The 26,012-nt window shown below is 41.4% G+C and overlaps 2 protein-coding genes across 4 annotated transcripts in view; both read right to left on the reverse strand.

Moving 5' to 3' along the window:
• Positions 1-4,594: 4,594 nt before the first annotated feature.
• On the reverse strand, positions 4,595-5,695 carry LOC119551119. The gene is made up of 2 exons (XM_037860303.1): positions 5,288-5,695; positions 4,595-5,221 (listed from the first exon to the last, which is right to left on the reverse strand). The coding sequence occupies exons 1-2, from the start codon at positions 5,487-5,489 to the stop codon at positions 4,599-4,601; spliced, it is 825 nt and encodes a 274-aa protein (XP_037716231.1). The 5' UTR covers positions 5,490-5,695; the 3' UTR covers positions 4,595-4,598.
• A 240-nt stretch (positions 5,696-5,935) lies between these two features.
• LOC119550682 overlaps positions 5,936-26,012 on the reverse strand; it is a 64,420-nt gene continuing 44,343 nt past the window's right edge. For all 3 annotated transcript variants that reach the window (XM_037859544.1, XM_037859545.1, XM_037859546.1), the window contains exons 5-9: positions 21,315-21,421; positions 19,356-19,529; positions 15,396-15,550; positions 15,056-15,335; positions 5,936-8,769 (exon numbers count right to left, since the gene is read on the reverse strand). In XM_037859544.1, coding sequence (XP_037715472.1) covers positions 7,203-8,769; positions 15,056-15,335; positions 15,396-15,550; positions 19,356-19,529; positions 21,315-21,421 — 2,283 coding nt within the window. In that variant the 3' untranslated portion in view covers positions 5,936-7,202. The remainder of the gene's footprint in view (positions 8,770-15,055; positions 15,336-15,395; positions 15,551-19,355; positions 19,530-21,314; positions 21,422-26,012) is intronic.

Here is a 26,012-nt window from a genome sequence, read left to right on the forward strand (position 1 = left end):
TTTCCATTTTCAAGAACCAAATGAAAAGAAAGTTGTTCTAAGATTTTAGTAAAGAATTTCGCAAATGTAGTTAAGTGTTTTTTTAAAGCGATAATTCGCAGAGGTCAGACAGGGAACCCCCATTTGAAACTGGAAAACTCCATTACAGCCCAGTGAGTCGAATGAAAATTTGAATATTTCGTGCATCCCTGGTTTTTGCATGCCCTTAAAATGCAATTAATTTGTTATAAAGTTTTGGCAATAGTTTCGGACTAAGCTTCGTTCAACATTGAGCCCTCTGAATGGACATGGACAAGTTTTTCAACGAGTTTTGCGGGGAATTTGGGGGTCGGCAAAACAGTTATCAACACCGGGGAAAAACAGGGGGAAGTCCCGGGAAGGGGAACCACACAAATGTGGGTCAAGTTATTTTCAACACTTAAAATAAACTCTCCTGCCTTGGCTGCTGCTTGCTCTTTGCCAAAATGCTGGCCAGCATTTTCCTTAGCCGCCCATTTTCTGGGTCAGTCAACCACCCCTCCACCCATTTTCCGACCATTTCCCAACCCAAAACCCTCTTTGTCATCGCCGTCGCCTCTGCGCATAAATATAAATTGTATTGTTTCAAAAAAGTTTTCCCACTGAGTTTCTGCGGCCAGCGGAAAAAGTAGTTAAAGTTTTGTTTTCGCCGCTAGTTTATTGCGTGATTTCCTTCGCAATGACAGGCGGTGGGTGGCTGGGTGGTTTGGGTGGTTCCATTGCGTGGGTGGGGCTGTGGGCGGTGGTGCGGTCTGAGTGGCAAGTGATAACTGCAAGGCGAAGGTGGCGAGAAAACATTTTGCCACATAATTCACAGTTTCTGCCAGTGCATTTGTGCGGCTTTTAACAAGTTGTGGCTTTCTTTTGGGAAAATACCAAATGAAATGGAAGCGCAAAACTGCAGGAATTTAAGGAGCACTCATTATATAAGAGGATTTATAAAAATGAAGTGCAAACCTTTATTGTTTTGAAAGGGAACTACGGTATTACGAACTTGGAGTGGGATTACATTTGTTCCCAAAGTAGGAGAAAAAATGAATTGAACATACTATAAATATAGCTACCAAAAGCCGATCTACAAATGTATAAAATATTGAAAAAGCTCAAAGCATATGTCACATACAAAAAAGGTCATGTAATCCATGTCGGTTAATAGAGTTTTATTTATCCAGCACCGGAGATACTGATTTATTTACTTTTCATTGACAGAGTTTTTTTAAATAGTACAACGGTGGCGTTTCAGATCCTTATCAGGGAAACTGTATTGTATAAACTACTAAATGAACCAGTAGAACATCAATAAGTATTATACTTAAATACGTATAGATAGATACCCTTAAAAAGCAAGGTAAATTGATATCCTGAGACCGTTTTCAGGGAAACTGTTCTATATACTTTTCTTTTACTTTGTACCCACATTTTACTATAAATAATTTTTTCAAGTACACAGGAACCACTGGGACACACACCTTATATTAGGGTCTTTAATAAAAATAAAAAATCTAGAGTAGTAACTCAGAGAATTGCCAAAGTTAGTTGGTTTTTTTAGGTTTTAATAAACCGAACAGCAGCTGGTTGCAATTGCAGTCGTTTAGGTGATAGCACCACCTTCGAATTTCGAATGTGCTTAAACTTTAAGGGCACTTGAGGCTAGTTTACAATTCCGCCAATGCAAGTAACGGTTATGCACGTACCGCCACGTGACCAGAAGTCCAAGGGGCGGCAGAGGCGGTGGGGGCGTGGCCATTTCCGCAGATCGTTGCTTTCCATTCGGAGTCCTTTTCGTCTGGCAATTCTAATTGCATTTTTACTTAGTGCACAGTCGGAAAGTTTCTTCTCCTTTTCGAGGGTTTTAATGGAGAGGGGGGGAAAGCAAACAGGACGAAAAATTTTCCGGGGAGGGAAACCCCGGTGCGTAAAGTTTAATTAAACGTGTTTGATTTATGACTTGTTGGGCATTCGGATTCTGACGGCAGCTGCAACCGCAATTCCAATTCGGAAAACCTAATGCGTTTATTTTGGGTCGAAAGTTCCCTGCTCCACTAGAGTTTTCCCCTCGTTTCCCGCACTTTTCCGCGCTTTCCCACGCTGGACATAAAAGCCAAGCACCTTTATGGCAGCTGCAGCTGTGTGCGGGTGTTCTAGTGTTCGGTGCCATATGATTTCCGTTTCCGCTTCCGTTCCAGCACACAATACCTAGCACCTTGCCAACGCCACATCTTTGCTCGGTCCCATGTTCCATTAAGCGTTTATTGTTTTCGTGGCCATTAAAGTTGCATTTCTGCCCCGAAAACTGGCCAACTTTTCTCAACAAGTTCATCATCCCAGTTAGAAGTTGGAAGTTATGGCCAGGCAGAGCAGCAGGTGCCTAGGCGCAAATCCCTGGGATTAGGATTTTTTGTGTGCCGCAAATCAGGCCAGGCCACAGGCACAAATCTCTGGCTCAATCCAGGCTGAAAAATATTCCACGATAATCAACTTTGATACACGTTTCCAAAGGCCACACGGTCTCGACTCTGCCTTGTAGGCTTTTCCGCCCTTGCCTTGGCATTAAAATGCCGAAAATGATTGGGAAAATCGCAAAAGAAATCCGGAAAAAGCACGGGCGCCCAAATCTCCGCGTCTAACATTTGGGGCCAAGGCGAAAGTCCCTTATCCATATTTTTTATGGCCAGGGAGGTAAATGGAAAAAGTTTATGTTAAAGCCACTCTCGCCCTCGTCGATGAACTGTGTGGATAATCGCAAGGCCTTTTCCTGGCCATTTCCACTGGCTTAGTTTGGCCCGTTTGCTGCGGTCGTGTTTGTGGGTGGTACTTGGTGGCAGGGCCAAGACGTTGGCCAAGTTAATGGAGCTGGGTGAAAGGTAAATGGAAATGCCTGCCAGCCGCACGATTGGGGTGCAATTAGAGTGAACATGGAAAATGCATTTAATTAAATTATAGCTGATTAGGAGATCTTTCTTGGTATAAGTAAAAGAAAAAGCACAGCATTTACTTAAGTTCAAAAAAATTAGGGAGAGGTAATACAGAGTTATATAAATAGTAGCAGTTCAATTTTCAACATTATTCCACATACTTATTATCACACAATCTACTAATTTAAGGAATGTAACCCTATCTTACGCCTGAATATACGGACAGTGCCTAAACTAAATATTATAAGGGCTAAATATGTCACTTTGGAATTACATTTATAGCCTACTTAATAATGCAGGCATATTTATATTCATTGTTCAGTATGTTACGATAATTAAAAGATACAGACTAATGGCTTAAAAACATTTAATAAAGAGCAATCAAGGCCAACAAAAAATATAAAAACCCCTGTCTAACTGAAAACCATTCTGTGCGCAGACAACTTTTGCAATTGCTTTTGTCACAATACACTAATTGGTTCGCTCAAGGATAAATGCAAAAATAAATTTAAAAAAAAAATCCAAAACAGCAATACAAGCCGCACAACCAGACAGCCAAGTGACAAAACACAACTAACAGTTCACAGTCGAGTTCATCTATAATCCACTTCAAAATCATTTTCATAAATGCTGAAATATGGGTAACCGGACTGGGAAAAAATTAAATATATTTCATTTATGGAAACGTTTCGCGTTTTTTGCGAAAATGAAATTTTACATTTAACATGACCAATTAATGTGCGGCAAAGCCGCAAATAAAACCGCTTAATTACGTGACACGGCCAAAAGGCAGGCGAACCAGACAGCAACAAAGGCAAAGCGGCTGAAATGCAGAAATTTGCATGACACGCATCGAAATGAAATAATAATATGGTTAATAAAGCCAGCCGCATCTGATTCATTCACTACGCTGCCACATCCAGGCCCAGATGTTCGCCCACATCGCCCGAATCCACCAGCCCACCCGAATCCGACGATTCCTGGCCGGGATTCCGATTCCAGACTCTCCGGCTCGAGGCCAATTATCGCACTTATTTCGCTGCTAATTAAAATGCAATTATTTGCTTTAAACAACATAATCCCATTGACAGGGACTGGCATTTCATTTTATTTGCATATATCGAGGCTATTGAGGTAAACTTTTGGGTGGCCAATCGTTCTGTATTGCGGCCTGCAGTGGGTGTTTTTTATGGAGTTGGCAACCGCTCGAGGGATTTAGAAAGCCGATTCTTTTGACACAGACATTAATCTGATTGATAAATGATTTTTCAAATGAACTTTTATACAATGTGTAACAAAAAAAAGAGGAATATAAAGACATTTGAAAATGTATGGAGATCAATACATTCCTAACAACATCCCTCTTTAATTTATATTTTTAAAATCTGCTTAGGCTAGCGCAAAGGATAAACCAAACTTTTATTTCTTACATCAGCCCAAATGTTCTGAAATTCGAAAAATAAAACCAATTATATTGTCAAATCAATGAAATCCATTGATATGATTTTCTTTATTCTTAAGTCAGTATAATTCAATTTGCGTAGATGAATAATATATCTGACCCATTTAGCATGTCACCCTTTTTAAACATAAAAGGCACTTGAAAATCTTTATGAATATGTTTAATGATATGTTTTAATCTCCTAACTAATATCCTTGTAATGGTCAGTGTTCCATCTCAGCATCCGTAGAGCAATCCTCGTCATCCTCGGCGGTGATGTGAACCGGTGGAGCCTTCACATTTCCGCGATACGGATGCACTGGCACCTGGACCTGTCGTTGCCTGGGACTCGTTGCGTCCAAAACGGATGGCACTGGCTCGACATACTGACCCCCATTGGCCGATACATTGCGTCCGGCCTCGTCAACAAAATCCGTGATAATTTGCCATAACGGCAGGCGATCCAAGCCACGAGAACGAGCCTGGAGCACTGCAGCGCTGGCAATCAGGGTGAAGTTCAGGATTCCGGCATTGAAGATATGCAACCAGGCGTTAATCTGTTGCTGACTGTCGGAGGAAACCACTGGTGGCATGGGGAAAGGCATGGGAATCGGCACGGGGATGTGAATGGGAGCAGCTGCCGAATTTGGCTGGTAGTCCTGGGGTGGACGTGCCACCGGATGACCATTGATGTTCCGCTTTTGTGGCAGCTTCAGGGACTGGAAGGCCAGCGGAGGCGATGAGGATGACGATTTCGAATTGACTGACGAGGCCGATGATTTTGTGCTGATGGTGACTTGCGGTTTTGCCAAGGTCATGGCCAGGATTGAGGGAAAGTTGGCAGTATCTGTTCGTTAGGGATGATATATGTATCATAGGGCAATGGTGTAAAGGCCCCTCATTCCACACTCACCTGGCTGGCCAACTGCCTCGCGGGCCATTCGCTGTTCAGCCCGTTTCACCCAACCGCGAACCGTGGACTCCGGGACACCCAGCTCTCGGGAAATACCGGCCTTGGTCTCACCACCACGAATCCGGGCTATGGCTCGCTCCTTGTCGTCCAAGGAAACCTGCACCCGGGGACGCTTACCACGCGGCACTCCAAATCTTTCCATTCTACGGCGAAGTCAAAAATCGAAAGTCCGGTATTCTAACCAAGCGAAGATGCAAGAAGAAAGGCAGAGAAGAACTTTCAACTGGTTTTTGGGTCTAGAGATTTACACAATTTCACTCGCGTTGCCCTATTCCAGACGTTCTGTTCAGCTCGACACGACGATTTGTTTGACAGGAGTTGAGAGGTCCCCGGACCTTTTGCGTTTGGGTCAGCTGACATTTAAAGCGGCGATGAGGTGGTTTTCCCTCGCGTTCCCACAGGCCTCTTCGTCTTTCCCTTTCGATGACATTTGCTCCCCATTTGCTGCTTTCTCCTTTCTTTCTGCAGCGAACCCCTCAACGCAGAGCTGCATTTTGTCGCGCTTCGGGGCTGCCAACTTGCTCCATAAGCGAGAAACCCATCAATCGTACTCAACGGTTTTTCAATTTCTCATTTATTTATTTTCGTACTTTTATTTATACATTTAATTCTGACGTACACTAAAATATGTGTCCTAATTTCCTTTTTTTTCATTTCTTTGTTGGTATTAACTTCCATTCTTTTCTGGGGCCTTCCTGTTTAAATCTTTCTTTGGGGTTTTTACATACTTATTGTGGGGGTCAACTGTACCTTTGAGGTGCAGAATCTATTTTTAAGAAGTTTTTCAGTTTCAGTGAGGAGTTTACTGTCAACAATTTTTGCGGGGGAGTAAGTGGAACAGGGATCTTTTCTTGTAACCCATAATTCTTCCGAATCCATTACTTTATAGACTTAAATTCTAGAACCCTTGTTAGGTTTCAATTTACAATTTCTTTGGGGGTTATCGATTCTGGTATCTCCTTTCTAAAATTCCTGCCACAATTTGTGGAATTCACGGGGGAAGTTCTTTATTCAATTATGGACTAGGTAAATCTATGTGCAAAAAATATACCCTATATATTGTATATCGTACATTATATACATATGCATGTATATATGTATGTATATACGCCTGGTTTTGCTTGACAATTTGCCAACAATAGTACAATGTATTCGTATTGTAGTTTACCGATATAATAACTAATAAAAACCACCAACAATTGTTTATTTTAATTATTCTTATGACTTTGAATTAAACGCTTGTTTTCGTTTTGGCTTCATTTTGGTTTTGTCATTTTACCTGTCTACCTTAATTAAAATCTAGTTTCTTTATGCCTTTTAAAGTATTCCGTTTTTTATTTCAACAATTATCACGTGACAATTTTTCATGTTTTAATTAATTTATTCAGGGCAGTTTAAGTTCTTTCTTTTGTGTGAGTGTGTTTTTTAAACATTTATATGTTTGAGGGCTTTATAGTTTTTATCGTACAATTATTTTCAATTAATATTCATTAGATGTCACGTAGAGCGAAAGTTATAGACTCGACTGGGCAGAGCTACTTACATAGTTATGAGGGGTTCCTATTCAATTTGTAATTCAGTTGGAAAAATTAAAGTCCCTTGCAGGAATCCCAAAGATAGTTTTTAAATGTTTAAAAACTAATACAACATTTGGTTGGTTTCTTAAAATTACTAATTAACCAAAATGAATTATAAAGTTTCCAGTTTTATTTACTTAAACTTGTAGTAAACGTCCAAAGTAATAAGGGAAATTTTAGACATAGCTAACAATATTGGGTAAATAATATATAAAAGGGTTAAAATTCTCGTTCTTTAAGTATAAAATGTTTAAAACAAACCACTCTTAAATCATTTCTTAATATTCCTCTTCCAGATGGTGTCTTCCTTGCTGCTTGGCCGAACTCCTGCACATTCGTCTTAAAATTGCAAAGAGCAGGGCGAACATGAGACACAGTCCCAGGGTTATTAGAGCCAACTTTCCATATGGCAGTTCGCTGAGATCGCGTCTCAGGCAGATCTCGGGTGATTCATCGTGAAGGACCAACTGCTGGTACTCGCCAGCGTGATGGAGTAGTCCCAGTTGCTCCAGATTCCACTCGATATGTCGGGTGAGTTGCGACAACGTCGAAGTGTGCGTCACATTTGGACAGTTGGCTATTCCATTGCAGATCAAATGCTTCGGAATGCAGACTTCAGTGTCGCCAGGACATCGGAAATCACATCCGCCATCCTGGAGGAGTGAGGCGGCCAAACTGCCATCGGGATTGCGGGGCAGGTGGAAGAGTTCCGTCCAAACCAGCCGGAAGATGTTGCGTCCCGGCTGACCATCTCCCGTATATTGGATAAGCACGGGCAGGGGTTCCTGATCGGCACCCGTGGCCCCCAATTCCGCTGTGGTCAGTATGGGCAAATCCCTGGCCAGGGATATGTTTTCCGGGCAAACCACAAAGCGCGGTTCCAGACGTCCCGCCAAATAAACTTCGATCTTGGCACTTTCGCAGCTGCGATCCGCAAAGCGAGCCTTCTCCAAGTTAAGCCACAAATCCCGCTGGGCGGCCACTTTCAGTTCCCAGATGCACTTCTCCCGGCGATAATGATGCTCCGGCGGTGCCATGGGGCCCGAGACCATGGCCAGGGCTTTCTTATACGGGAACACAAGCTCACCATCTGGTGAGGGTCCCAGGGTAATGGGTCCACACAAGGGACCGTGGGCAAACTCATAGGTTGCCTCGAACAGGGGGTTCGGATTCTTGAAATAGGACGTAATGGCATGTTGGCCCTGCACAATCATCTCCAGGTTCATCTGATCCGCCGAAGATATAACTCTTACCGCCCTGGGAATATTATCGCAGAAGCAGGCCAGGTTATTCTGGTACTTATCCCGTTCCTCCCAAATCACCAGCTTATCCACACGCTCCTCGTGACAGCGAGTGCAAGCATTGCTGTTATAGGGAAGTTCCTTGAAGGACACCGCATTCACTTCGATAATGGCCCTGGCATATAACCTTCGATCCGTGACAAACTTGTATTGACAGCGGACATCACTGCCCCCGGTTCGCTTGAAAATCAGTGAATTCAGAGGGGATCTAAGACGACCACCTGGATGTTTCCAGGCGTACATCACCTCATCGCAAAGGGTGTTCGGCACAGGATCCCCAAAGCGGGTGTTGTTGAAGAAATCGTAGTGCGCCCAGTAGTACAGTGAGCTGCCGCTATAGCTGCCTGTCTTCGAGTCGAATTGAACGTACAGCGAGGGACTGGTGCTCACGAAGTCCACCTTCTCCATTGGCCGGGAGAAGGTGTCGCAGAAGGTCTTGATGATCCTCGCAGGATCGGCATGATCCGAATCGTAGATGGTCAAGGATTCACCGCAGTCACCTTCGTACTTCAGAATTGGTGATTCGATGCGATTGATGCGAAAACTGAAAATAATCGAAAGGTAAACTCAGAAGTTAATAGATTTTAATTAGTAGAATTCTAAGCCTAATACTACTTTTTAAATTATAGAACTTTTTAAATCTGAAACAATATTATCATAATATACTAGAAGTGGATTCATAATCAAAGATTTGAATCAAATATGATATATGACCAAGTAAAACCACGCTTAATTTGTGAAGAAAATCGGTTGCAGTTCACTGATACATCTTTTTGTGGTACAGTGCCTGCCATAATCATAAGTCGCGTCTGGTAAACACCTCACTCGAGTACTGGCTCTTTGCCAGGCCGCAATTCTGGCCGTGTCCCTACGTCCTACAATTTAATATAAATTCCACCTGCCAACAGGTAAAGTAGTACTGTCTCTCTTTCGCCCACTGGAACCATCTCTATCGCACACACGTAGCGTCGTTCGGGTTTTGGGGTCGCGATGTGAGTTGCATTTCTGCCTCCATCAAATTGCATTCCAAAACTATTTGTGGCAGGCTGGCAAAAACGATGGTAGAGCGCCAAGGATATTTGAAGGGAGTTGATGTGGAAGGCCAATTTTCTGCAGTTTTCCTGCATTACGTTGCTAGTTGATGTGACTGCAGTCTTTTTAGGGGCGGGAAATTCAAGTTAGGTCAGCGGAAATGAAAAGATCAACCTACATTATTTATTTAAGGTTCGATAACATCACAGTGCTAAAAAAATGACTAGCATCAAGTTCTATAGATTTTAAAGGAGTTCAGAGGATTATAATTGAAGACATATTGTTAAAATATAGTTCAACAAACCATATACAATGGTTTCGTAACTTTTAAAACACATTTTTTCGCATACTACAAAAGCCGAGTACACACAACTGCAAAGCCCCTAAAAATTCCATCCATCGTTCTCGGTTACTTATCCCGCAAAATCCACAAATGGTTATATAACTCGACCCCTGTGTAGGTTTTGCGAATATCCTTTTATATAACTACCATTCAGAGTGCGGTGAATACATTCTATGCAATTACATTTGGCTCTATCCAAAAATATGACATAATACAACATTTTATTAACTCACACAAAGTTGGCTAAAAAAGCAGGACCAAGGGTTTCGGGGAGGGGGTGGGGCTCGGAGAAAAATCACCATCATCAGCAGTTTGAAGGGGGATTGGCGAACGCGGGCGGGGGCGACAGCCACGCCCCCTAATCTACGTCGCCGGCAGGCAGCAGTGTGGCACAAATTTCATTTGGTTTCCCTCTTGTTTTTTATGCCCGTGAGTCTCGCCCCCACTATTCATAATGGAGCAGAGTTACTATTTTTTTACCCAACTATATCCCCATATCCCCCGGCTCCTTCTCGGCGCTTTTCGACGTGCCCATACCGTTATTCACGTACGCGTCGTCGAAAAGTAAGCCCCGACACCCTGCGGCATGTCCTCGTAATCCGTTTGCAGCCTAGCCCAATTCCAGTTTTTACACTGTGAAAAAGTGATGTTAAGAATATTGTGTCCTAAATTTGGAAAGAGTTTCCAGCTGGTAAATTTTTAAAAATGTGACTAAGTCCACAACTTTAGATAGTATTATTAACCTATTAAAACGATCTTTATCTTTCGAATCAGTACGTCGTATCTTATCGAAATGACCGGAAATCGAACGCAAGATCTTTGTTTTCATCACCTTCTTCTTAATTAATATATGAGCAACATTGGGTCCTCAATTGCCAAGAATTATGAGTTTAAGATCTGTTAGGAAATGCTTTGCGACTAATCCCCAACTATAAACTACAAGTATATTCTACCGACTTTATATTATATATATTATTATATTTAAAAACTATCTTCAATTTCCTGAAAATGCGTTTTTAAGATAGTCTATTAACATGAAATGGTGAATTTTAATTCCTATTTTGTACATACAATACAACTATATTTGTCCGACTTTATATTATATATATTATATTATATTTAAAAACTATCTCAACTTTCTTGAAAATGCGTTTTTAAGATAGTCTATAAACATGAAATGGTGAATTTTTATCCCTATATTGTCAAAATTTCCTATAGTATATATTTCTCACATGGGTTCTAGAACTTTGGTGTGACTTTCCCTCAGTGTAACCCCGAGCTCCGAACTCCCAGTCCGAGTTTCCCGTTATGCTGACTCAGTGGGCGGGTTTATTTTGGGGGTGGTGATGGGGCAGGGGTCGCGGGGTCTGTTGTCAACTGGTTAGCCTGGTTATGTGCATATGGGAGTCGATTGGTGCCGTGGCCAAAGCCCAGAGCGTCAGTTTATGTGGCCATAAGGCTTATAAATAGCCCAAGTATGCGACATGTCTTGTGCATTTCAAGCGGATTTTTGCTACGTTTTTTAGGGATCCAATGGCCCTGCGATAGTGGGGTAAAAAACGTACCAGATAGCTACAATTGATTTTATTTTTGGATATTTGCAAGATTGCCCAAGGGTGACTACGGGGGAGCCAGGGATTTTATTAGTCATTTGAGTGTAATAAAAGATACAAGGATCAGAAGAACTTGAATCCGGTAAATAAAGATGTAATAACAAGTGGAATCCACTGGGTAATAGTAATAATTTAAACTTGAAGAGGTCATCAAAAATGTATCTCAGCAAATAATGGTTGCATCCTTGTTTCTTCCAGTCGCAAAACGACAACGCAATGTAATAGGAACTGGCAAATGATAGTGGACATTAATGCACAATAGTAACACAATCTATCGGATAATGGCGCACTAAACCAGACGCTGATGAGTTGTTAGTAGCTAGTAAAACTAGTACAAGGCAACTCCCCCGGGAGAACATTCGCAACATTATTGGGAAAAGTGTGTGCTCTGCACAAGCAAATGGATTGCTTATCCATCCCCGTCCCCGCACTACTAAGGAGCAAACTTAAGTGCAATATACTCAAGGAGTAGTTCAACATCTGGTCAGCTCACTTGGAAAAATCGCAGTAGATAGGTGGAAGACAAAGACCGAGCAAACAAAAAACGAGGAAGGCAGGCGAGCAGCCGAAAGCAAAGCCATGACATGTTACTTAAATGAGCAACTTTGTTGGAAACAATGTCGACAGCGTCTAGACTCGGAACTTGGGACCCGGGAATCGGGACTCGGGACTCGGGACTCCTGCGACAGGCAGCAGGACAACAGCTCCTACACACTTAGGTGGGTGGCGCACTTTCAGGGGCTTATGTGGGCGGGGAAACTGGGTAGGTAGGTGTACGAGGTAAATGTAAACTGACAGTTGCGAAGAGGACTGCGAGAAAACCTTCCTAATGGCCTGCCTTTGTGGGCAATACCCTTGCAGGGGATATGATAATTTGCCTCGATAGGAAAGGAGATGTGACTTACACTATAAAGTATATTTCTATTAGTGATAGGTCACGTTAGGATAGATAATTCAAAAACACTTGGATAAGCCCAAGCAAGTATTCAATATTTTAAAAATATATTATTTTTAATAATATTAATTTTAAACATATTATATTTTTTTAATTATAAAAAATGTTTACTAGATCCGACTAAGAGAAGATTGAGATTCCGTGAATAATACAGACTAATGAACGAGCTAAAAAGGGACTACATTAAATGTTTCTTTCAGTTAGCTCTTATTTTATAGACATTTATATTGACACCTCTTCCAAAGATCCCATAATATAAGTAAAAGTTACCTCTCTAAGTAAAAGGTGTCATATTATGCACCTATTTGGCAGGGTATTGTAAGCTTCGATCTCCATAGTGGCCCCTCGTTCTTATTGCCTCAGTAGTTGTTGCTTTGCCTTGGCGTTGTCGGCTGCAACTTGAGTGAAGTTGGCAGAAACAACAAACTGCAGCAACAACCCAAAACAACCACAACAACATTGGCAATAAAAACAACCACAAGGAAAAAAACTTGGCCAGAAAAGCAGGAAAAATGTTGTGGGTGTGTGCCGAACGCAGTTTCCCATTGCATTTTTCGTCTACTTTGAACTTTTGGCCAAAAAGGGAAAACAAAACGGAAAAAATGGCAAATCCACGTAGCCCTGGCCATCTCTTTCGCACAGAATACAGCTCTCTCTTTCGATTGCTTACCCTATTCGGTTGCATTTTGTGCACTGTAATCACGCAATCATGTTGCCCACTTCTGAACTCTTAATGGCAATCGGTGTAAACGTGCGCACAACTTTTCCAGCACCCCAGAACCCAACCCCCAATACCAACCCCCAATCCCCAGCCCCATTTTCCACCCACTCTGCCCACTGCCCTGTTATCCAGCAGCACAATGGATTTACGATGGTTACTGGAGGCTCCCTTGGAACTCCTCTTTTGCTCTGTAGGTGGTCATAAATATTTATCTTTTGGCAAAAACTTGCTTGATATTTTAAAACACCCCCTGCCTCCGCCCGATCCTGCCATCTTCCCCATGTGCTGTTGTGATGTTTGCCCTGTACACATAGTTTTCTTTAGCCGTTTCCAGCAAAAACTTGGCAATGTTCGGTAACAATTTCTGCATAAATTACAGGGCTGCAACATCAAGCGGTTGTTTGGCTTCTTCAGGCGGAGGAGGTGCTCCAGAATCATTGCGATTGCAGCTGGATTACTCGAAGCGAACTTGTGTAAATGGTAGGACTCGAGATTACGGACGAGAAGGATTCGGAGGAGACATTATCCCACTATACAAAGGAAAAACTAAAGCTAATTTAAATGAATTCATGGCATATTGGACTAAATTCTTTGGAGATCTTGAATGATCTGATGTTTTAAAATGTTTTTATTTATTATTTTAATCTTGTGAAGTGTAGACTTTTATGAGTACTTAAATAGGATACTAGGCAGAAATCTTCGGAGGTATCAAATGTTATATTATTCTCCTTAATAATAATGTTTTTAGCACTCCTTCTTGTATAATTTTTTCTATTTCTCTTGTTTAAAACCCAAGATAGACATCTTCAAGACAGAGGACATAACAAGTCAAACTTCAGCTCCTTATAAACTTAAATCCGTGAACGATGATTTCAATATGACCCCTCATTTTACATTATCAGCTTAAAAACTTTAGTATTCCTCCTGTTTCCTCGCCACCATTGATGTGCCCTCAAAGTGTCAGGGAGCTGGAAACTTCGCCACAGCCTTTACCACTCAGTGCGGCATGCAAAGCCAAAAACCGCAGCACAATAAAATATTTCGCAGCGCATGGTGGCGGGAAATGCAGTGGAAAATACTCAAAATGAAATGCACAATCAATGCGACACTTGGCCAAAAGTTCAGACACTTCCCAGCAGCAGCATTCCAGACACAAACAACGCCGACAACGGCGACAAAGTAAAAATACATATATATTTGGATTTATGTACGGGTAAGAACACAAAGAACAACTCCAACTCGACACGTTAAATTAAAATGTCACATAAATCTTTGCGGGAAATTTCATTAAAATACGCTTACAGCATAGAACGCAATGAGGAAGGCCCGAGGATTGTCCCAGAAAGAGATGGTATAGGAAGGAATCCGATGGAGCAAGTGCCAACCGCCCACACAGCCGCAAAACTTTGCACTTCCAGCGAACGGCCGGCCAAAGGATTTCGGACTGCGAAGGGGGATCAACTGGGATAGTCCTTGTCGGGATAACTGGTTCAAAAATGGAAATTTTAATGGAAAAACTTGCAATTGCAAAGTGGCAAGTGGTGACCCCGATCTTGAGACCCGAGGTACGAGTTTGCAAATGTTTTTGCAGACATGATAATTTAAAAGAATCTTGAAACTTATTTGATTTTTGATTAAAAGTGTAACTTTTCCTGAAAGTTAGCTTTCACCACCATCTAGGGACTTGAAATCGAAGCCTTGGCCACAAATAGTTAAATTGTTTAGTTTCCAAAAACATGTTTATACCGAAAATTTAAGCTTTTAAGGTATATTTTCTAATGAGTCAAAGATTTTTAAAGAGAGTGGTTTCTTCTGGCCCGTAAGGATGTGCACATAAGGTCGAGTGTTTCACTGAAAAACAGATTCTTTATAAGAAGTTGGAATTAAATATTAATTTTAATGGAATTTCATGTGGATAAATATTCCAAATATGTTTAGAAAAATAACGAAGAGGCTACTGAAATAAAGGATCAAACATATAGTTGAAAATGGGTTGAAAACCCTTAATAAAATAATATTAATACTACCTTAGTTTGAAGTTTTGGAACGTCTAGCTCCGAAATTATACACATCTAGTTATAGAATGACGGAATGGGCTAGACCGGATAGTATGGCACACATTCGTAAAAGATGCCCAATGAAATGCATGGAATTCTTAATGCCTACCTGGGGAAGTAGAGGCGCACAATCTCGCCGACATGTCCTTTGATGTGGTAGCTGCAGGAGGTGTTCGGCGGATACCAGTGGGCGATGCTGAGGAAGATGCCCTCGCTGGCGCTGCTGTCCTTGAGGGAGTCGGAGCTGAGGAGCCAGTCGCAGACCCCGTGCTTGATCCCGGCGGTCTCCACATGGCCTGGCCAGTTGCCAACGTTGAAATGGAAGCCCGTGTTGAGCAGCGGACCCGCCGGCGACGTCACAAACTCCACATACATGTACTGCGAGGTGCCTGCGGATATGCAAATTGTTTAGATCACTCGAAGGGTCACCCGCCATCTGCGGTACTCACCAATGATGCTGAACGGAAACTTGCCCAGGCCGCAGAACTTTCCTATCAACGGGGAGTGCTCGTCCCGCCCATCGTAGACGGCCAGCCAGTCGAAGGGACAGTGCTCATTGCCAGATCCAATGGGTCTGATGGGACAGGTCATCACGTTCTCACATCTGCAATAAGCAGAAACAGTCGCTCTTTGATTACCCACTTCTTTGTTACATTTATGAAAGTGGCGAAGGGGTAGATTTAATTTATCCAGCGCCGACGATTCAATAAAAAATTGTGAAAAACTGAACAATTAAAAAACTCACGTTCCACAAATAACGAAGAAAATAAAAGGCAAAAAACGGAATAAAGAGTAAGGCTGGCAATTGAATAACTGACTGAGTGCTGATGCTTTTAGTGCCGGCGGAAATCCGTGAAAAAATGTTGGTGAAACAGGGGCGTGGTTGAGATGTAGCTGGGAAAACCTTTGGCTTTAACTGATTTTTATATTAACACACGGGGGTTTAATGGGTGGATTTATTCCTTTAATCCAAACTCAACAAATGTTTGATTTAATCTGGGATTTTTTATTGCCTTAACAAATTATTGAAAGTATGCAGTGTTTGGGTACTTAAACAAAAAAAGGTGTAACTGCGTTTGTAATTTATACAATTTTTAAAACTTTTATCTGAGACTTGTCGTTGTAAAATCTCTATCAAACTTCAACAAAAAGTAATCATTGAGAGGGATCAGTTGGCTTGTCAGTCAAATGCTTTTAAAATGGACTTGAATAAATGATTTGTGAGCTTCATAACTTAAGTGCTCGGCGCCCATGGTCATGACATTCATTTGCACTTTGCCAGCCCGAGGAAACCGGGAAATGGGGGAAAAAAGAAAGTTCTCATGGAAAAGGCAGGAAAAAAGGCGGCGGAAAATCCAAAGCGTCTGTTTTTAAGCCTTTTCTAATTTCTTGCGTCAGACGGTCGAGGATGCTTTTAATTTTTTGCCGGCCGTCTGGCGAATGGCACATAACCCTGACTGCTGGTCGAAGGACTGGGGGCAGACAAAGTGACCTTTGTGCCCGGCCATTGATGACGGGGATTCTGAATTTTAGCTCCCCGGCGGAGCAGACTGATTGGCATTGGTGGGCAGTTCAAAAGGCAAATGAAATGCCTCTCACCTGTGTGTGCGAACTTTCTAATTGAAAGCTAACTTTGGCAATTACCAACTGAACTTTAATCAAATAGAGAACCAGTCGCTGAGTCGGAGCCAAAGGCCAGTGTAACAAAAATAGCAATTTAATTGACAGTTCCATTGAGCCTTTCTGCTTTCTCTGCACTCTCTTCGCTTTTTTGACCAATCGCCGGAAAGTTTGGGGAAGAAACTTTTGACCAACTTTTTTGTATCTATATCCATCTATCCAGCAGATAGATAGATTTCTATTAGCTAGTCGGTTCGTTTCAGTCAATTTAATCACTTTGTCAGCAAGTTTTTCTCCGAGTCTGCGAAGAGCTAGTCCAACTTATTGATAATAAATGCGTTGTTGGCCCGAAAGTTGATTACAAAGCAGGGGGACAGGGGGAAAATGACTGTTTAGTCTGGGGGAAAAACTTTTCCTTTTTCCCCTCTGAGAACCCAGCACACCACATATCAAAACGGAGGAAAGAAAGGAGCGAAAAAACATCTACTGACTGGTAATAATTTTGGCATATTAAAAAACTTTTTTACTCGATGACTTTTGCATTTGTTTGGCATCCGGCCGTCGAAGTTTTGCGAACTGAATTTTTCTGCTGCGAAGGCAGAAATATTTTTGGTATATCGCACAGAAATTAGGAGTGTTGTTGTGGGTTGTATTTTTTGACAGCCAAAGGAGCTGTGCAATAAACTGAAGTGATTTATAAAATAAAATAGCGGCAGCACGGGAGGAACTTTCTGCTGACTCGGCCTCAATTTAGGAGCTGTATAACTGGGTCTGTCGAACAGGTCGGGTTTTATGAACTGGATTTATGGCGGATTTATACAAGGCCTGGGCGGATTATACTGATTGTTTAGATATGGTGGGAAAAATGCTGAGAGAAGCTTAAATATTTGATTATTGATATTGACTCGATACTTTCTGGCTTTACTTTGTCCTATTTAAATTGCATTTTGATCTATATTTTTTTAAAATCCCTTTCCGATGCCCAAGTAAACAGTATTTAAGTAACTTCCTTCCTCTTCTCAGGAAAATCATTTACAGACCCTGCTGTCCACCATGATTAGCTCCCTGGCAAAGGCTGTTTGTCTAATCCTTTTCTGCAGACCCCGAAAGTAACTTAGACTTGCAAATTAATACACACTTTGGGGGGATTGAAGCTCGAGTATCCCCACTTTCACCCCTTCTCTTCAGCCAGTGGCGCAACGGAACCCAACTCAAAGTTGGCAACTTTGACATGCGTCTGTCGTCTTTTGCCATTGGACTTCTCAAAAGGTAAATATTCAAATTGAATCTATAAAAATAAATTGAATGTTGCTTATCTAATTCCAGCTTGCTGTTGCCCGATGTGCACGTGCTGCTGGGCCGGGGAATCTGAGTCGGAGTGGAGTACTATCTATAGATGGCCAGTGGATGGTCCTGGGGAAATATGCTGACTCCAGAATTTGCACATCAAACAAGCTTAAAGATACTCGGCCACTTCTGCCGGCCATTTGTGCCGGGAATGTGCAAAGTGTTAAAAGCTGAAGGTTTTTCCCACCCAACCATAAAGTCCCCAAACGGCCGAGGACTTTGACCCACCCCCACTGCTCCAAGTTCATGAGAAAGCAAATATTTTGTGAAAGGTCATTTCGGTTAAGCAAATGTAAATTGTATTTGTCGCGACTGAGCAGAGGTGGGGTCCGTCCAGGGGATTATTGCCTTCTTGGTCGAGGGTCGGTCGGTAATAAAATATTAAAGTTCTGATTTAAGCCCAAAAAGGTTGCCATTTGCAGGTGCGTCAGCAAATGAGTTGGCCTAAATGGCCAAGGGAGAATGTGTAGGTCGGCGAAATGCGTTTGAAGTTTAAAGTTTCTTTAACAGAGAAATTCGAAAATCATAATAAAAGGGTAAGGTTTTTCATAAAACCTAACCTCTATTTAGAAAACAAATATAATATCTTACTATTCTAGTTATAACTTCCTGAAATTCAAGATTCTTGCTCCTCAAAAGTCACAAATAAAATAAATATCCCAAAGATCTGCACATCTAAGAAGCTAAAAGGAAAGGTGAACCCTAAGGTGGGTGCAATCGCTTTTCTCCTCAGACAATTTCATCATTTTGGCATTAATAACACAAGACAGCCATGACTGCAGGCATTCCACTCCACTCCCCGCCCCATTTTTCTCCACAATCGAGGGCAACCTCACTCAAAACGTAATCCTTTAGCCAATTTTGCCAGACACAAACACAGTCACAGATACAGATACAGATACGGATTCTGTGGATGCAGAAAGTGACGCATACAGATGCGCTGGGTTGCAAGCCATGAGGACATGTCGCCAACGTTTTCCAGCAAATTGGTGCCAATTTTTGCGACGAACGCTCTGTCAAATTGTCATTGTCAGCATGCCAAATGCATTACAACAACACGACCGGTGCAACAACCATGTTTTTGGCCCCAATGTCGTCGAATTCTGTGGATTGTGCAATCGCCGTGCCAAAATGACAAATTACAGGGTGTTGCATTTAGCACTAATTTCGCTGAAAAAAGAGACCAAAACCGAGCGAGGATAAATGGAGGTGAACTAAATTTGCATAAATAAAACAAGCCTTTTTAGCTTTGATGGAAAGTCAAAAAACAAAGACCATTTAAATTATATTTTTGCCACGCAGATTATTTTGTGTTTCAATTTGCTATCTAATGCTAATACGATTGTAATAGTTTTTGCTTTGGTTACAAATGAACATAAACGTACACTCATTAATCAAATTATTATGCATTCTTTGTTGTGGCTAATCCATTACCAACTCACCTTTGACCGTCCACTGCAAACTGTTCGTTCTGCAGATACAATTTAATGTACGGCTGGCGGGTGTGCAGCTTATAGCGACAGTTGAGGGCCCGGGGATACAGGCCAGGATACGCGGGCGACTGAACATAGCAGGTCTGCAGGCGACAATCCCGGTACTCCCGTTCGCAATAGGACCTGTTTATACAAGTATACAAAATCATTGAATTACAGCCATGGAAATATTTAATTTAATTTGTTTCAAATTGGTTATATCACTCAGACCAGAGTCCCCGATAAATGTTTTCACCAGAAGGCGTCCCAAATGATCCAGCGAACTTTTCGGGTTCGTTTGCCCAGTCCTTAAGCTGCGTCAAGGAAGCCAGAAAATTGTGTTCACTGATTTGGAAATTCCCGTTCCACTCGCTCACCCATTTCACTGCGTTTTTTTTTCGAGCTTGTAAAATTGTTGTTAAATTACAACAAAAGATTGTGTAAAATTTTCATTCGTTTCTGGGCTTTGTGGGTATAATTTTCAATTTGTTTAAGTAAAACAAATGGAAAATCATTCAAAGGCGGGGCCAGCGTAAATATGATTACCATTTTTATTCCCCTTACCCTGAATCTGGTCCTTTTTCTTATCCCTATCCCTATCCCTATATCCATTCCCATTCCACTTCACTATGTCTTTGGCAATTTGCTTTGGTTTGGTTCCTCGATTGCGTTTGGGTTTTGGCTTTGGTGTCGAAGCGCGTGACCGCAAAATTAGCATAAAAATCATATTGGCCATGTGGGCGATGGGGAGGGATAACCCTCCGTTCCCAGAGGGGAAGGTCCTTTTGATGGGATCTTAAAGAGCTGGCTCTTGATGCCACTTAATGTGTAAAAATGCTGGTTTAACTGCGAGCAAGGGTTCTTGAGAGAAGCCATTCAATAAATTTTTGCGCCCTTTTGCTATTCACAGTTACTATTTCAATTGATTTTTATATTCACCAACACGATTTATTTCACTGCTTCTTGAACACTTTTTGAAGTGGAGCCCACTTTAATTTAAATCATATTCCATGTTCTGTATTTGCTGGATATATAAATTACTATGTTTATTTTCAGGTATCTATTTTATCTGCCTACATTTTAATTTTAAATGCATAACATAAATTTCATATTTTTAAACTTTTGATTTAACTTGCAGAGAGTATTCAAAAAGAAATTAATAACAGCTCTTGGCAGGCCATATCTCGTTGAATTTCGTTCGTTTTGCCTGCGTTTTCAAGTACCATCTGCAATTGCAAGTTATTCGAGAAAAATGCCTACTCGAAAACTTTATGTTCGCAGACTTTCCCCAACCATCTGCCTGCATATGCACAAATATCATTTGAGTAAATCTAGCATATTCCTCCCTGCTTCGTTACTTGCTGCCAAATCTTTGCTTAAAACTTGCAACTTATTTTATTAAGATAAAAGTTGGACTGGCAGAGGCAAGGAATATAGAAAAAATGGCAACTCCAAAGAGAGAATCAAATAAAATTTAATGTCTGCAAAGTTTGTATTTTTGTCAGGGCTCCGGGTGTGGGAGGTGCTTCAAGGCTCCAACCCAGCGAAATGAATTCTTCGGAATTCGGTTTCAATTGCCGACTTTTCCAGCCATCCTTCAGGCGTACGGAAAGTCCCCTCGATTTCCCGCTCGCGAATTTTATGTTTGCCGCAGTGCAGAAAGCACAAGTAATTCAATTTAATGCGACCTTCTGTTGCCGGATTTTCTCTGCTGTTTTCCGACTCGTGTATGATTATGAAATGGGGCAGCGAATCGAAGACAAGGACCTTGTCTGGAGAGGCCCCTCAAAAATATGTGTGCCCCCCCCCCCCCCCTGCTTGGCTCAATAAATCTGTGATAAAATTAAATTAACGCCGGGGCTATAAAATCCCCGAAAAAAACCTCTTTGGAAACCCATTTGATTACCCGTTTCTCGACCATCTACTCACCCTTGGACAACTTCGCCGCGGCGATTTGGATATAATTCCGGATGTTGGCCATATCGCAGATAGACTTCCGTTTGCTGCTCCGCGCGTGAATCGAATGTGAAGTAGGTCTGCAATGGGAGAGATATGGAGAAAAGTGCGGGGTGAGTGGACAATGGCGGAAAATCACGTATACGCAGTGTGTGTGCTGATGAATTTTGTCAATTTCCCTCCAGCTTGGCTCGCCGTCAGACAATTGCGTGTTGTTTTGCCCTGAGCCCGCCCCCTTTCCGCCCGCTTTTCATTCCATGGCCTGCCACATGGAAATGTGCAATGTCATTTGCCCTGCCACCCCTGCTACCCCCTCCACCTGCCACGCCCACACAAGACTGCGAGTTTTCCCCGAGCCTCTGCCATCCTGTTTGGCTGTTGTTCCCTTGCAACGGTTGCCGTTGCCTCATCAGCGCTAATGACGTGCTGCAGTGACGTAGGCAGCTGCCACGCCCCCTCACCTCAGGCCGCGCCCACCGCCCACCGCCCACACAGCTGGAAATGGCCAAAAGAAGTGAAGGGACTGAATGAGGGGTGAAAAGGCAGGGTTTGCGAAAGGGTAACGAACCAAGATGCCAGAAAAAATATGTATTTCAGAACAATAATGGTAACAAATAATTGAAGGCAGCTCTTTTATCATTCTCGCCATGCCCTTAACACAACTATTTAAAAATTTAAAATATATTTATCTTTAAATAAGTTGTTGGAATACCACACCAAATTAATATTTTACTCTTTTTTAAAATATTAAACTTCAAGGAAATATTGTCAATCAAAAACTAAAAAAAAAATAATTAGAGCTACTTAATAATAAAATATACTCAGAATGCATTATTTTTCAACAAGATTTAAAGCTTCTTAAATTATGAAATAAACAGAAATGTATACATTTTTAAAAAGCTAATTAGATAGCAAAATAAACTGCTATTTTTAATGAGCCTAATAATACATGGCAAATTGCAATAAATGCTTATTCAGCTTTATAAAACACTAGCGATGCACACAAGCAAACAGGATTTGTTCCACAACGTTTACCAACTCGATAGGCTAAACAAAAGCAATGATTATTGCCAATTTGCAAGCTTTGATTCGCTTTGCTTGCTAATCGAATTCATGCTGCGCCATCCCCGAAAAACATTCATTTCAATTACGGATATCGAAGTCGAAATTATCGACAGACAGCCGCAAAAGCGATTTCCTTACGGGCCGTACCACACCCACTTCCAATACCATTTCCACCTGCCGCAAAGTCAACGTCATGGTTATCAATTCTCCCCGCTCCCAAATCGCTCCACCAACCTTGATGGCCGCATAAACCTCGTTGGCCATTCTCCATCGGGGGTCTTTCGGGGGGATTTCACCAGGGGAGTGCCATTGGTTGGGGGGGGAGGGGTTTCGGGGCCCTGGGAGGGGCGTAATGCACATGTCAATATTAAATGCGTTACCGGCGTCAATGACGTTAGTGCCACTTAACGATGTGAACAATGGCAGACGCAGCCTCGTTTCGATTTATCCAGATGCTGCTCACGTGGATACCTATCCGCCCTGGCCACCCCAAAAGTATCTCCCAAAGCTGCAGTCCTCTGCTCGTATATATATATATGTGGATGCCCATATTGGAGGTTACACAGAGGGAAAATATAGTTAGGACTCTTCGGATCTACATAAAAAGTCGAATCTCTCAAATAGATTCATCTACATTTGAAATTATTATAGGACTTTAAAATATTACTATTCTGAATTTTAATATTACAAACAAAATGTCTTATAACGTACAAAGTACTATATAATACAATAAAAATATTTAGGACCAGTCTTAAAAAATTTAACTTACTCTTTAGAGTTTTATTATAAAGAATCTGAATTATGGATGGATTATCTGAGGTTTTAGTCCTTAGAGACGCAGTTTTATTATAAAAAATCTTAATAATGGATAAATTATCTGAGGTTGTAGTCGGTAGAGAGGTATTTTAAACTTATAGGAAATCCTTAAAATTTTTTAAAATGTTTGTTTCTTAAAAACAAAATGGTACTATTCATTATTATATATCCCACTTCTCCCTGTGCAGATTTGGAATGCATTGAATATTTTTAAAAGTGGAGCTGCTGATCCCGACTCGCATTCGATGAGGACGATAATGATGATGGCGGTGGCGATTATGCCGATGAGGTTCTCCGGTCGTCCTCCCGTTAATGTTCTGACAAATTCGCGCTCGAATAAATTAAAATTTCAAACTGATTTGTTGCCGCCTGCTCTTTGGCGTCCCGTTTTTGTGAAATTATATTTGATTTATTTCGCATGGAATTTATGTTAATGCGAATGCGAAATTATTTCGTCCTCCGCCGTCGTAGTTGCCGTCCTATCCTGTCCCTCATTAAATCGTGTTATTACATTGCCAGAGCTGTCGCTTATTTTTATTTATTACTGAATAAAGCCCCTGGCTTGCCGATCCGACGCACTCGCGCCGAATAAGTGGCAAAAAGTTCCCGTCTGCTTGCCGGAAAAACAAAAAGCGAGAAAAGCGAAAAGGAGGAATACAAAGCGCAGCATCCTCCAACTTTCAACTTGCAACTTCCAGCGAGCTTGGAGAGTTTTCATAAATATTTATGACTCCATTAAGGTGTGCATAAGACACACTCTGGAGGGTGTCCTGCCAGTCCTGCCGGAGGACCCTCCTTTTCGCCACCCCCTCCAGCCGGCCCGCTCCGGAGCTCCGAGCTCCGAGCTTGGAGCACTCATTCATGGCTTAAATCGGTTGTTTGTGTTTGCACATCCCTGCAACTTGTTGTAAGCCGGGCCATAAAGCCAATCGCCTGCATTGACTACGCACTGCGAAAAGGGGGGCAACTATTTGACTTCGGGATTGAGTGGAGCAGGAAGGCTCCAATGGAGTTATGGATATTCAGTGGGATGTGATTTTGAAGGTTATGGCATTGTGATGGAAGGGGGAGATTGGAAATTGGTTTGAAGATGGGCATGTACAAGTTCCCAACAAAAATTATGTATTATGTATTGTAGTAACTCCTAATAAAAGTAAATTATATATTATCAGTTACTTTAATTGAAAACATTTTAATGTTACAAAGCCATTTTACCGGCTAAGCTCGTCGGAATGGGGTGGGTTTCTGGCAGTTGTAAGACATCTATTTCTTTTCCCCAATTTCTTTCTTTTAGAAACTTGAATCAAAAAGAAAGATATTACTTTTTCTGCCACTTCCTCGTCTAATAACAATTTTTATTGTCTTATTTCTTTCGGATATAATTTCCCTCCATCTGTTACCATTTGCAAGCCATGCATTTTTCAACAGTCTTCCTTCCGCCCTCACCAAAAAAAATCCATTATAAATATTGAAATTCTTTATGTGACATAAAGAACTTATCTTTCATTTTATAAATGCAAATACCGCATCAAAAACGCAGCAGCCAAGCAGTTGACAAAAAGCAAAACAAAAATAATAAAAACAAACATAGTGAGGAAAATCAGAGGAAAATGGCAACGAAAGGCGAACGGGGGCAGAGCTAAATAGAATTCAAGTTGTGAACTGAAAATTCACATAGATATGCGTCCATACATATATACATATATATAATCTGGTGTGCTGTGTGTATATCAGCAGGAGGAGACTGACGGCGCCAGCCAGCCAAAAAGGATGCAGGAGACAGGACGCAGGACACGCCGACAGACGCGGGCCAGACTACAGTGCCGTCCACCCACGCCATAGACGCTCGCCCCACTCCTGAATAATGCATGCAAAAATACAGAAAAGGGGAAAAATAAATACGGAAAAATAGAAAAAATGGAAAAAATAGGGAAAATAAAGCACACTCACAGCGGTGTGGAGTATCTGTGTGTATAACTCTCGCTAAGTGCGAAAGTGAGTTGCATAGATGCAGCCGAGCAGATAGAGCAACACGGGTCAGGACATGGCAGCAGCCCAGCCGACAGGGAGCGCCGGGAAAGCGGGAAAAGCGGAAGGGAAAATGGAAAATGGGGGCCGACAGGAGTGAAAAGGGCGAAGACAGGCTGCCAAGACTTGTGTGCTGTAATATTTTCCTTAAATTATGTGATAAATATAAATACACAGACATTTATATACGCACACTGGGAGAAATCACGTCAATTCCATTGAATGGAATTTTGTATATAATTAGAACATATTAAATATTCATTTAGGATATTCAAGAGATTTAAGGGAAAGTGCGGGGATATAAAAAAAAAAATTACCCAATTTACAAAATTAGGAAAAAATATTTAAACAGTTTTATCATAGTTTATTAGAATATCAAAAAATGCCAAAGCATTGTTTTTCTGTGATTTATTAAGGAAGGATTTGAATCACTAAGGCTATTTACTCATAAATATCAAGTAAAGTCAAATCTGTAAAAATTTGGAAAAGGTCAGATAAACCGAAAGTAGAAAATTCAAAACACAGAAATTGTGTTTAAAGACAATTGTGTCTATTTATCATTATGTTAGAATATTATATCCTGTGATTTAACTATATAAGCTTAAATCATGATCAGTATCAATGATGTTTTAAATAATAAATAATCTAAACTTATTAAAGAAGTTACTTAGCTTAAGAATCTTGGCCCTAAACATTTTGATGCCATCCCAAGCTTTAAATTCCTTAACCCCATTCTAGACTCACAAAGAATTGTTCTCCGTG

This window comes from Drosophila subpulchrella, chromosome 2R, assembly GCF_014743375.2.
Source record: "Drosophila subpulchrella strain 33 F10 #4 breed RU33 chromosome 2R, RU_Dsub_v1.1 Primary Assembly, whole genome shotgun sequence".
Classification (NCBI taxonomy): Eukaryota; Metazoa; Arthropoda; class Insecta; order Diptera; family Drosophilidae; genus Drosophila; species Drosophila subpulchrella.

Bases quoted from the DNA above. Each gene is read 5' to 3' on its own strand.
- LOC119551119 (XM_037860303.1), bottom strand. From the start codon at position 5,489: ATGGAAAGATTTGGAGTGCCGCGTGGTAAGCGTCCCCGGGTGCAGGTT. The intron at 5,222-5,287 runs GTGAGTGTGGAA...CCTAACGAACAG, and splicing joins CGAGGCAGTTGGCCAGCCAG to ATACTGCCAACTTTCCCTCA.